The sequence below is a fragment of the Notolepis coatsorum genome (assembly GCF_963971535.1).
Source record: "Notolepis coatsorum genome assembly, chromosome: 10".
NCBI classification, from domain to species: Eukaryota; Metazoa; Chordata; class Actinopteri; order Aulopiformes; family Paralepididae; genus Notolepis; species Notolepis coatsorum.
In genome coordinates, this window is record NC_140174.1 from 61,723,002 (window position 1) to 61,735,754 (window position 12,753).

At 47.1% G+C, this 12,753-nt stretch overlaps 1 protein-coding gene across 1 annotated transcript in view; it reads right to left on the reverse strand.

The window, feature by feature from the left end:
* The window catches only part of asah2 (N-acylsphingosine amidohydrolase 2), a gene marked incomplete at both ends in the record, with an annotated part of 101,171 nt that overhangs the window by 31,984 nt on the left and 56,434 nt on the right, over positions 1–12,753 (reverse strand). Inside the window, one exon of the mRNA XM_084323053.1 lies at positions 7,190–7,276. Coding sequence (XP_084179179.1) covers positions 7,190–7,276 — 87 coding nt within the window. The remainder of the gene's footprint in view (positions 1–7,189; positions 7,277–12,753) is intronic.

Here is a 12,753-nt window from a genome sequence, read left to right on the forward strand (position 1 = left end):
CGAAACTCCCGAACAAGCTCAGGGTCCAAGATGTCCCTGGCCGGAACCCACATGCGCTCCTCTGGCCCATAACCCTGCCAGTCCACCAGGTACTGTATACCCCTACCAACCCGCCTACTGGACAGGATACACCGTACAGTATACACAGGTTTGCCATCAACGAATCGAGGGGGAGGTGGAGGTCTCTCTGCAGGAACCAACCTGCTCCTCCGAACCGGCTTAAGGCGGGATACGTTAAATGTAGGGTGTACCCTCATCGACGAGGGTAACCGAAGACGCATCGTGACTGGGTTTATCTTGCGAACAATAGTGAAAGGGCCCACAAAACGGGGAGCGGGTTTGCGCGACTCCACCCGTAATGGAAGGTCGCGTGTGGGAAGCCACACATGTTGGCCCACACGGTAGGAAGGCGCAGGGCGACGGTGTACATCCGCCGACCGCTTGTGCCGGGCCGCAGCACGCACAAAAGCCGAACGCACCCTCTTCCATGTTGCCCGAGACCAACGGATAAACGCCTCGGCAGATGGCACCCCCACGTCCCTCTCCTGTTCAGGAAACAGTGGAGGCTGATACCCAAACTGAACCTCAAATGGGGAGAGACCAGTGGATGCATTGCACAATGAATTATGTGCATATTCTGCCCATGCCAGTTGGTGACTCCAAGTGGTCGGATTGGAGGAGGCCAAGCAGCGAAGCGTACTCTCCATAGACTGGTTGGTGCGCTCTGTTTGCCCATTGCTCTCCGGGTGGAACCCTGATGACAGGCTAACCGTCGCACCCAGTATAGCACAGAATGCCTTCCAAAACCGAGCAGTAAACTGGGGTCCACGGTCCGACACCACGTCCTGGCAGATGCCATAAATTCGGAAGACATGGTCAACCACCAATTGAGCGGTCTCCTGAGCAGATGGCAGCTTGACCAGCGGAATGAAGTGAGCTGCTTTGGAGAACCTATCCACCACCACCATGATGACGCTGTGACCATTAGAAGGAGGCAGACCAGTCACAAAATCCATGGCAATGTGGCTCCACGGACGACTAGGAATGGGCAAAGGATGAAGCAGCCCTGGTGGTGACTGTTGAGAAACTTTGTTCCATGCACAAACGGGGCAGGCTGCCACAAATTCCTGAATGTCCTTCATCATACCAGGCCACCAGAACCTTCTTGCCAAGAAGTCACGAGTTCTGTGCACTCCGGGATGTCCTGTCAGCTGAGAGGAGTGGCCCCACTTCAACACCCGAGAACGAATGCTGTTTGGTACAAATAACCGACCCGGGGGCACCCCACCCGGATCTGGTTCCAAACGTTGTGCCCTCCGCACAGCAGAGTCAATGCTCCATGTCACAGGAGCTAGGATCTGTCCTGCAGGAACAATGGGCTCAGGAGGACGGTCCTCTTCTGATCCATCATATAACCGGGAAAGAGCATCCGGCTTGATATTTTTAGACCCGGGACAGTACGTCAGGAGGAAATTAAACCGAGAGAAAAACAGTGACCAGCGAGCCTGTCGCGAGTTTCTCCTCTGAGCACCCTGGATATATTCAAAATGTTTATGGTCTGTCCAGACTGTGAATGGGTGTTCAGCTCCCTCTAGCCAATGGCGCCACTCCTCCACTGCCAACTTGACCGCCAACAGCTCTCTGTCCCCAACATCATAGTTTCTTTCAGCCGGCGAGAGCCCACGTGAATAGTACGCACATGGGTGTACCTTACCGTCGGACGATGAGCGTTGAGACAGAATAGCTCCGACTCCAAGCTCAGAAGCATCCACCTCGACGATAAATGGCAGGGATGGGTTAGGAGTAATGAGGATAGGCTCAGAACTGAACCTTCTCCTAAGCTCAATGAACGCTGCCTCAGCCTTGGGAGTCCACTGGAAATGGGAAGGTGCTGTCTTCCTGGTGAGTGCAGTGATAGGTGCTACCACTGAACTGAAATAAACGAATAAACGAATAAAACGACGGTAGAAGTTTGCAAATCCTAGGAATCGTTGCACCTGCTTGACCGAGACGGGTGTAAGCCAGTCTGTCACTGATGACACCTTCTTGGGGTCCATTTGAATCCTCCCCTCAGATACAATGAATCCCAGAAAGGACACAGAGCGGACATGGAAGGCACACTTCTCAGCCTTCACAAACAACGTGCATCCAAAAGGCACCTCAAGACCTGCCTGACATGTTTGACATGGTCAGAAATGGACTTGGAGAATATCAGAATGTCATCTAAGTAGACGAAAACAAACTTTTCCAACATCTCCCTGAGCACGTCATTGATTAACGCCTGAAAAACTGAAGGGGCATTAATAAGACCAAATGGCATCACCAGGTATTCGTAGTGACCATTATGAGTGTTGAACGCGGTCTTCCACTCATCCCCTTGGCGTATGCGCACCAGATTGTAGGCATTGCGGAGATCAAGTTTGGTAAAAATGGATGCCCCCTGGAGGCGTTCGAACGCTGAGTTCATCAGGGGAAGGGGATACCGTTTTTTTACTGTAATGCTGTTCAGACCTCTGTAGTCAATGCAGGGTCTCAGTCCTCCATCCTTTTTTCCCACAAAAAATAATCCAGCACCCGCAGGTGAAGTGGAAGGTCTAATAAAACCGGTAGCCACAGCCTCCTTGATGTAGGTGTTCATAGCTGCGCTTTCGGGGACCGACAACGAGTACAAGGAACCACGAGGGGGAATAGAGCCCGGCTGCAATTCAATGGCGCAATCATAAGGTCGGTGCGGTGGCAGGATGGTGACCCTTTGTTTGCTAAACACCTCACTGAGGTCAGCATAGACAGTGGGAACTCCCTCTGGTAACGGGTGTGACTCCACGCTCATGATGTTGGTGCTCTCCATGAGGGGGTCAGCTGTACAAGTAAGCGAGGAGAAGTCCTCACACAGAGCCTCTAAACTGTCTAAACTGTCCTCCGCCAGAACCTCCTCACCGAGGGAGTCCCAATCAAACTGTGGATCCCATTCCAAACTCCCATCCTGATCGACAGATGGCTGGGAGTGCAATGGTTGAGAGAGTGGGCTCTGGAAACCAAGACCGCCCACTGCTTCAACAGGATCACAACCACTCCCACTAAACTGATCATAACTCGTGGGTGACGGAGGAATTTGGAAACAACGGTGACGGCATTGGGAGCCCCACTGCATGACAGTGTCCCTCTCCTCACCCCAATTTATCAGTGGCTTGTGTTTACTAAGCCAAGAATGACCCAGCACAATGGGATACATGGGGGAATCCACCAAAAAGAATCGAATGCGCTCAGAATGGTTCCCATAAGCAACCCGCATAGATAAATAATTGGTTCTTTTGGTGACACTGCCTGTACCCAATGGCCGTCCATCAAGCGCCGTGACACTACAGGGCTTATGGAGGGAATGTACAGGTATTTTAGAGTCCTCAGCCCATCTGGAATCGATGAATCTGTCCACTGCCCCTGAGTCTAAAAAGGTGTCTCTCTGGGTGGAAAGTAGGGCTGGGCGATATGGAAAAAAATCATATCGCGATAACGATATGATAATGTTATCATATTTCTCGATATCGATAATTATCGAATTGTTATAAGTATTAAAAAAAAAGTTTTTTCTTTTCTTTTTTTTTATAACAGATGTATGTTTATTTTGCAGCAATTCTTTGTCATTGCCGCCATCTTTAGTGTTACATCCCCTCACACTCCAGTTCTCAGGCTGCAGCTGGTTTAAAAGCGAAAGTAAACTGGCTTCTCTGCTGGCTGTGGCTCCAGGGGAGTTGAACAGTTCTGGCTCTGCTAGTTTATTTTCGATCTTTTGGCGCTTTTTTGGTGGACAAACCACCGCACATGTGCACCGTGACTTGTGACTGGAGTCTAGTTCTGCTAGCACACATAGCCTACTGTGTACAGACGGTTTCAAACTGTATTTTAAATTAGAAAGCAAACAAAAGCGTAACAGTAACAGTAAGAAGCATTTTGTATAAAAGTATTCTGTACTTCTGTATGACAACTATTAAAGAAACTTGGAACTTGGAAATAAATGGACAAGAGGAAAATAAATCTCAATTTGGTCAGTATTGTCATTTGGACAAGCAAAGCCATTACTTTAAGTTGCAGGCAAGAAAGACAAGTCTGTCCACTGTCTCTGGTTTTAAAACTGCCCTGTTGCAGTTTTATCGTTATCGTTATATCGCCCAGCCCTAGTGGAAAGTGTTGTCAAAGTTCTTGAACTGACGCCTGTCGTTGATGACGTGGGACGATCAGGCATGCGTTGTTCATGGGACGGGGTTGCACTCCGTGCAAGCCCACATAAGTACTCGCTATTTGCATATCAATAGCGCCGGTCGTCAGGTGTGTTAAATACGTTCTCAGATACATTCACACCTAACTTTTTGTGAATGACATGTGTTACATTCCATTCGTAGAGGCAATTAGGAACTGTCTGTAGTCTGCTGCTCAAGCAAGGGGACATTTATGGGCATTCGCGGGAGCGCGCGCACCGGGAGCGCGTGTGCACGTGGCACCATTAGGTGCGTGCAATCCCAGTTGATTTCAATAACGCACCACTGGGGACGATGCACCTGTGTCCACGATCAGTCCCTTCCTTTGGGCCTGCTGTAGCTTCGTTGGCCTGGTGACGTACGCTGTCTGCGCCCTGGGGATGAAGCCCTCTTGTCCCGCTACTCTCCGGGCGTCACCTCGATTCGTCTCACGCCGACCGTTACCACCATCTTGTCCATGGCCGCCATCTTGTCCATGCACGTATCGCACGCCCTGGTCACGTTTCTTCATGCACGCTCTGTCTGTGTGCCTCGTGGATCTGCAGAAGCCACACCAGAAAGTCCTTGTGCAGTTACCTCTCCGATGGCCTTTCTCTTCGCATCGCCAACACGCCAGCTCCGTTAGTGCTATGTAGAGGGCCACGACTCGGGGTCTTCCTTGCCCGATATAATGCTCTCTCAACACCCCCAGGCTTTCTCTGCCTTTGTCTTTAGTGTTGCGGAATATCAGCCCCAAGCTTGTGTCGTCGAGCAGTGGTGCTAACTCACAGTATGCATCTGTGTTACGCTTGTCGTCCAGGGCTTGTGCTTCCGCCGTCAGGTCTCCCGTGGGGGCCGTCAAGATTGTCGTCTTCAGTCCCACACCGTGCATGCAGCATAACATGCGCTCTTCCCAGAGCTCATAGTCCTCTGCCCTTCCATTAAATGAGGGCCATTTGCTCCTTCCCTTGGTCGCCACAAGTTCTAAGACGGGGTTTTCCCCCTCGCCTCCGTTGGGCTCAGCAGGCTCCGTCTCCCCCGGTGCCGCCTCCCCGGGGCTCGGCGCCCCGCTTCCTCTTGACGCGCAGGATCGTCGTGTTGGATTCCATGTTGCTCTTTGATGGTGGGCGTAGCTTTAGCTCCCGTTGGCCTAGCGTCTAGCCACGCGGTACTCCCGGCGCTAACCTGGCCTATACTTCAGCTAAACTTGCTACCCTTATTATTTTGCCCCTGCGTGATCTGGGCCCATAACCTGTTGACAGAATCCGGCTATGGAGCGACAATAATGTGGTCAAGAGGCATGGTTTCTATCTTTAGCCTTTGGCGTGGTTTATTATTATTCACATGGTAAGCAACAGTACAAGAGTTCTCCTCTCTCTGAGAGGCAGGTGGGAAAGAGGTAGAGGGGGAGGAGACATCTCTTTATATACTCGCCACCTGGTGGTAGCATGAGTGGCTCCGCCTAGAGCGCCCTCTAGTGGAAACAGTTATATATTATGCAGTTAGACAGTTACTTGCAATCCTACATAGAACCTCTAACTTTAACACATTCTGTGATGGAAAAATGTTTTTAAATATATTTTTACAGAGATAAGTTTAGTAGATAATTAGGAAACCACTGTTTGAAAGTAAACCTGTTTTTGAGAATGACCTAGAGTGAATTTAAATAAATCAGAACAAAGGACTTTAACAGACTTGGGTAAACATATGAGTAAAAGGTTTTTAATCACACTGGGATGTTATGTAGAACTACTAGACCAAGAATCATATTTAAATATCATGTGTAGTAAATGTAATAGTAACAATGCTTTTAGCCTTAAAGTGAGTTGGAAAGAAATACTGTTTTCAGCCAAGCAGTTAGTGGGAAGCCACGCCTACATTTTCAAACTCAGAAACTAACTGTTTGGGATTGGAGGAAAACCTGTTATGATGTTACTAGCTGTGAGGTCATCACCTGGACCCAGGCCTGCTATAAATATAGGGCCATCAGACACTATAGGAGGAGAGATGAAATAGAATAGCTGAAGAAGACGGAGAAAGGACGCCTCATCAATCAAGAACAAGTTATATTCATGTTGCCAAGGACGTGGACACAGAGGACTCTTGTTGATAAGACCAGCGGACATTTTGTTAGACTAGTTTGGATGCAGATTCAGACCTTGAACTATTGTAAACAACCAGTGTTTTTGAGATACAACAAGTGTTGAAGCAACCATTGATTGCTTTTGATAAATAAATATTCATTGAAGAAGCATCTGAGCGTTTGTTTGGACATCCCTTTTTAACAAGAGTATTACTTCTGGTTTGAGAAGACAACGCAAGTACCTAGTATCTTTAACTGATACGACAACAGCCCTAATATATGTGTGTGTGTGTGTGTGTGTGTGTGTGTGTGTGTGTGTGTGTGTGTGTGTGTGTGTGTGTGTGTGTGTGTGTGTGTGTGTGTGTGTACGGACGGACGGACGGACGGACGGACGGACGGACGGACGGACGGACGGACGGACGGACGGACGGACGGACGGACGGACGGACGGACGGACGGACGGACGGACGGACGGACGGACGGACAGACAGACAGACAGACAGACAGACAGACAGACAGACAGACAGACAGACAGACAGACAGACAGACAGACAGACAGACAGACAGACAGACAGACAGACAGACAGACAGACAGACAGACAGACAGACAGACAGACAGACAGACAGACAGACAGACAGACAGACAGATAGATAGATAGATAGATAGATAGATAGATAGATAGATAGATAGATAGATAGATAGATAGATAGATAGATAGATAGATAGATAGATAGATAGATAGATAGATACTGTAGATAGATAGATAGATAGATAGATAGATAGATAGATAGATAGATAGATAGATAGATAGATAGATAGATGGATAGATGGATAGATGGATAGATAGATAGATGGATAGATGGATGGATGTACCTTAGCCTTCCTGTAGATGTTGTGTCCAATGATGCTGGTGCTCTCAAACATGTCTGCCCCTGGTCCGAACGCCTTACACATGTTAGTCTGCACACACACACACACACACACACACACACACGCACACGCACGCACACACACACACACACACACACACACACACACACACACACACACACACACACACACACACACACACACACACACACACACACACACACACACACACACACACACACACACACACACACACACACACACACACACACATGCATCCAGATAATTACCTACTATGCTAATAATGCACACATGTACTCAAGTCTGTAGCACTCAAGTTTGACACTGTTTGACAAACAATGTTACTTACCCTTAGCTGCCAGAGTTGTACTTGTTGTACAGAACTTGTAAGTCGCTTTGGATACATTTGATTGATTGCAACTTTTATTAACAGATTGCAGAATGGGTAAAATACAGTACGGCTCAATACACACAATTGTTAAGGGGATGCAGACCAGAGAAAGACTTTCGTCTTGTTTACATCAGAGTCCCCCATTTTTTATTCATAACATTTATGACATACAGTAGTGTTATATCCAGTTATTTATGGCATACAAGATACATAAATATACAGTACTGATTTTTTTACAGACAGAGTTTCTAAAAGAGAATATATACATTTGAGGGGGAGGCAACTGTACATTGGAGGGGGGGGGGGGGGGGGGGGGGGGGTTGGGAGGGAGGGGGGGAGGGTTCGGACATTTACCCTTGTTTGAGCCGAATCTGGGTTGAACATGATTTGTGGAACTCCCTCTGGTGTTGTGGCTGTGGTATTCACTGACCTTTGGGAAGTATTTCGACATGTACATGGGTACCTTAGTGGTGTAGTGTCGTCGACTTATCCTAGGTTGTCAAAATGGGCAGGGGTGAGGTAGGTTTTAGGAGTAAGGTCAAGCAGTAGTCTGACCAGTTTGTAATCTTGTTTTTAGTGCCTTTGAGGTGCTTTGGTACCATGCGGTGCAAGCATAGTCGTAGTACCCTTGAATGAGTGCTCCTGTTAGAGTCTTCAGGGTATTCTTGTTTACCAGAGAGGAGATCCGGTACAGGAATCTTGTTCGTTGGTTGACTTTTTTTTATTACATTGGTTGCCATTTTGTCACAGGAAAGATTTTCCTCTAGGATGGATCCTAGGTGTGTCATTTCATCTTTCCTTGTGACAATATTGTCACCCACTGTAACAGAGAAGCCGTTGGCCTTGCTGAGTTTGTTATTTGATCCAAAGAGAATGGACTCTGTTTTACCCAGGTGTAATGATAGTTTGTTATCAGCAAACCAGCATCAGCTAAATGACTAAATGTAAAAATGAAACATTTTATAAAGCCTGTAATAAAACAGTTTAACTTTCATGTATTACAGTCTGTGCAGAGCAGTGTCCTGTCAGAGAAATCTTATTGAATTTTTACCCTTTTTTTTAAATAAATGTACTCTTTGTCCTTGTACTATTTTTCTCTATTCTACTCAGTTCAATGCCAGCTTGTTAACATGTTGAGCTAGCTCCCCACTATTTCTAGCGAATCATTGGGGAATGTATGGCAGGTTATACAATGGCATGCAAATTTCTCGATTCTGATTGGCTGAAACAGTCAAGTTACACGTTATAACCAACGCTCTTGGTCCCAGGACCCGCCCACAACCGAATTACTATCAATCCGCCATGCAAGTTTTTAGAAGTGAAAGCAAGATGGCGGACAGTAAACGTTACGAAAGGATATGTTTATAGGGTCATAAAGACTAAATGAAAAACGATTCTGTCACGGCGAATGTGTTAGTTTCTTACACAATGTTGGATTATGTAATTAGTGGGTCATGAGTCATTGTGGAACAAAATAAAAATCGTGCGAATTGATTGATTAATTGCAAAGAAAAATCTTTTTTTTACCTACTTTCTATAGAAGCAGCTGGGAGGTGCGCTGTTTTAAGTGAGCGTGGATTATTGAATTGATGGATTGATTGACTGCAAATTTCATTACTGTCCGCCTTGTTTTCAACTGGTTAAGCTTGGTGACTCTTTCGAAGTCGCTCTCTTTCGAAGTTGGTTAAGGTTAGAGTTTGTCTTTAGAGCAGGGCGATAGACCACCAGCCCTGATTCCAAACTCTAACCTTAACCAACTTCGAAAGAGAGCGACTTCGAAAGAGTCGCCAAGCTTAACCAGTTGGAAACAAGGCGGACAGTAATAAAATTAGCAATCAATCAATCAATCAATCCAATAATCCACGCTCACTTAAAACAGCACACCTCCCAGCTGCTTCTATAGAAAGTAGGTTTAAAAAAAAATATATATTATTTTTGGAATACTCCCGATCACAGGTAAGGACGATTTGATGTACATTTTTGCTTGATCCTGCAATGCTTTTATACCGATCGGGCTGATAAGCATTTTTAGTGTTCAATACAAATGCCGTTACTGACAATCAAATAATCAGAAACTACCCCCCACCCACCTTTCATGCATTCATGATGGAACATAATACCTATGATATAGATTTGATTTCAGAATAATAGCGTGTACAGGCAAGAAACGACAACGTCTATAGTGGAATTTACATATACGGCTATAACTCAGCATTTCGGGAATTACCCTAGACCGCTCTAAAACCATACTTATATTCACCACGGTGAGAGAAAACTGGGTTTATTCAATGTATGTGATGTATAGATTGGGGGGAGATGGTAGCATCTAAAGGTGCCAGGTCAGAGAGGTCGAAATGTGCTTGGCTTAGAAGACGGTGATAGAAGAAGCGGTTCAGAGGCAGTAGCCAGCAGAATGTTTAGCAGGGCCGAATGTTGACATTCCGATCTGGAACGAGCTGATAGCGGCAGAGCGAGGGAGAGGGGTGACATCCTTAATGAAACAGTAGAAACTGTGTTTTGATGTGTGTAAAGGTTAAACGCGGTTGTCATGACAGCGCGTCGCATGACAACCAGAAGAGGGGCGGGGCTATCGTTGCTATGACGAAGATCTATAAGTCGAACAGTGTTTCCGGGTGTGAGGCAGACCAAAGAAACAAATCCCACAGGAGGGAAGAGACCAAGATACTCTCTCCTCTCATCACAGAGAGGGGGGGGGGGGGGGGGGAAGAATGACACATCATCATTAGCTTCGGCTAACGCAAGGAGGGTTTAGGCTAAAGACCAGGCCTGACCACCATTGGACTGAATAGCAGAGGGACGATAGACTGAACACACCGAAAGATCATTAGAATAGACTTTTCAAGGACAATACAATCTGTTAACATCTGAGCTGAGGCTTCTGTTTATAGAAGATTATTATTTAAAAAATGTTTTAAATGTTGTTAATTTAATGCCTCGTTCCAATACCCTCTTATATTTAAAATAAAAAAATCAGGCGACGTCACAAACCAATGCATTGCGCAGCCGAGCAAAAGTATCCAGCTGCAGGACCACAGCACCGACACACTCAGGACCGCGACACTTTGCGGACCCACACTCTCCAGACCCTCGCTCCCATTGGCTGATTTGGGTCACGTGACCGTCCCACCCAATGGCTGAATTGGAGTGGGACGGTCACGTGACCCAAATCAGCCAATGGGAGTGAGGGTCTGGAGAGTGTGGGTCCGCAAAGTGTTGCGGTCCTGAGAGTGTCGGTGCTGTGGTCCTGCAGCTGGATGCATCTCCAGCCGAGGCTGCCGAGCAGCTCACTCGAGTCTCGCGAGTCGTGCTGCCTGTCACCAGGCATGCGTTGTTCATGGGACGGGGTAGCACGGTGTGCAAGCTCACTCGCTATTTGCATATCAATAGCGCCGGTCGTCAGGTGTGATAAATACGTTCTCAGACACATTCACACCTAACTTGTTGTGAAGACGTGTTACATTCCATTCGTAGAGGCAATTAGGCACTGTCTTTAGTCTGTGCCCAAGCGAGGGGACATTAAATGCGCATTCGCGGGAGCGCGCGCACGCGCCGGGAGCGCGCGTGCACGTGGTGCGTGTCACCCCAGATGATTTCAATAACGCACCACTGCCTGTCACCTGTCCGAGCGAGGCCGGGGCAGCTGTGTGTGTGACGTCAGTCACTCGAGTAGTCAGAAGAAAGACCGCCAATATTACTGATACAAGTTGTTTAGCTAGATAAGAAAAACAAGGAAATGGAAGCAAAAAAAAGAGACTTTGCTCATATAACAGAGACTGGGACAAGAAGTATACGACGTGGCTGAGATCCGTTTCAGATGATCCCCAAACTGAAGGAGAGGGGGCAGTGGTGCGTTATTGAAATCAACTGGGATTGCACGCACCTAATGGTGCCACGTGCATGCGCGCTCCCGGCGCGTGCGCGCGCTCCCGCGAATGCCCATAAATGTCCCCTTGCTTGAGCAGCAGACTACAGACAGTTCCTAATTGCCTCTACGAATGGAATGTAACACATGTCATTCACAAAAAGTTAGGTGTGAATGTATCTGAGAACGTATTTAACACACCTGACGACCGGCGCTATTGATATGCAAATAGCGAGTACTTATGTGGGCTTGCACGGAGTGCAACCCAACCCCGTCCCATGAACAACGCATGCCTGAGAGGGGGACGTCACGTATAGTTGTTCAGAGGAGCGCCTCTTCAGCAAGTCTGGCCTGACTATTATTGAGAACTGAATCAGAGGGTCAGTTTGTTATAATAACAGAATACACAGGGAGTATCGCCGGGACACTGTCCAGAGGGAAGGGGGCAATAGAATCCGGAGGCTAATATCCCCAAAACCGGAGGTGAGTTTAATAAGATTAATAACAAAATGAACTATATATAGCCTACGGTCTGCCCCCCCCCCCTACGTGTCCCGCATTGTCCCGAAAAAAAGGAGTGCTGCTGTCCTGCGACTGAACCATTTTGACCTGGTCACCCTACTCAAGACCCCTACGCTCTGCATCTTCTGGCCGCCTCAGACATACTCCTATCCAAGCTCCGGGAGGGTCATCAAAGAGAAGTCGCCTATTCTCAGTCCTTGCCCCACAATGGTGGAATGAACTACCCACCCCAGTTAGGACAGCCGAAACACGTCCAATCTTTCGCCGTCGACTAAAGACGCACTTCTTCAACCATTATCTGAATTAAAAACATAAAAATTAAATAAATAAATCTAACCCTAACTAACCGTACTGTCATGCACTTGTCCTAATAAACTAACCTACACTGTTACAAAGGGTCAGATTAAACCGAATATATATATTTATTACTTGAGATATATTGTATAATATTTGTATATCGTCTGATATCCCTTGTATATTCTTTGTATATATACACAGAATATCCCTTTACCTAGGTACAGGCCAGACCATAATATTCGTTCTCCTATTGGACAGCGACCCCTAGGCGCCAACGGCCATACCCCCAATGGCAAGTTCAAAGCTACCGCTAAGACATGTCTCAACATGTCCAGGTTTGCGCAGTAATACGAGACAGAACTGAGGTTGGCACTAGATTATTCACCGTACGTATAAATACGTCGCAGGTGGATACAGAAGCACTTAGACCAAAACGTTGAAGCCATCACCACG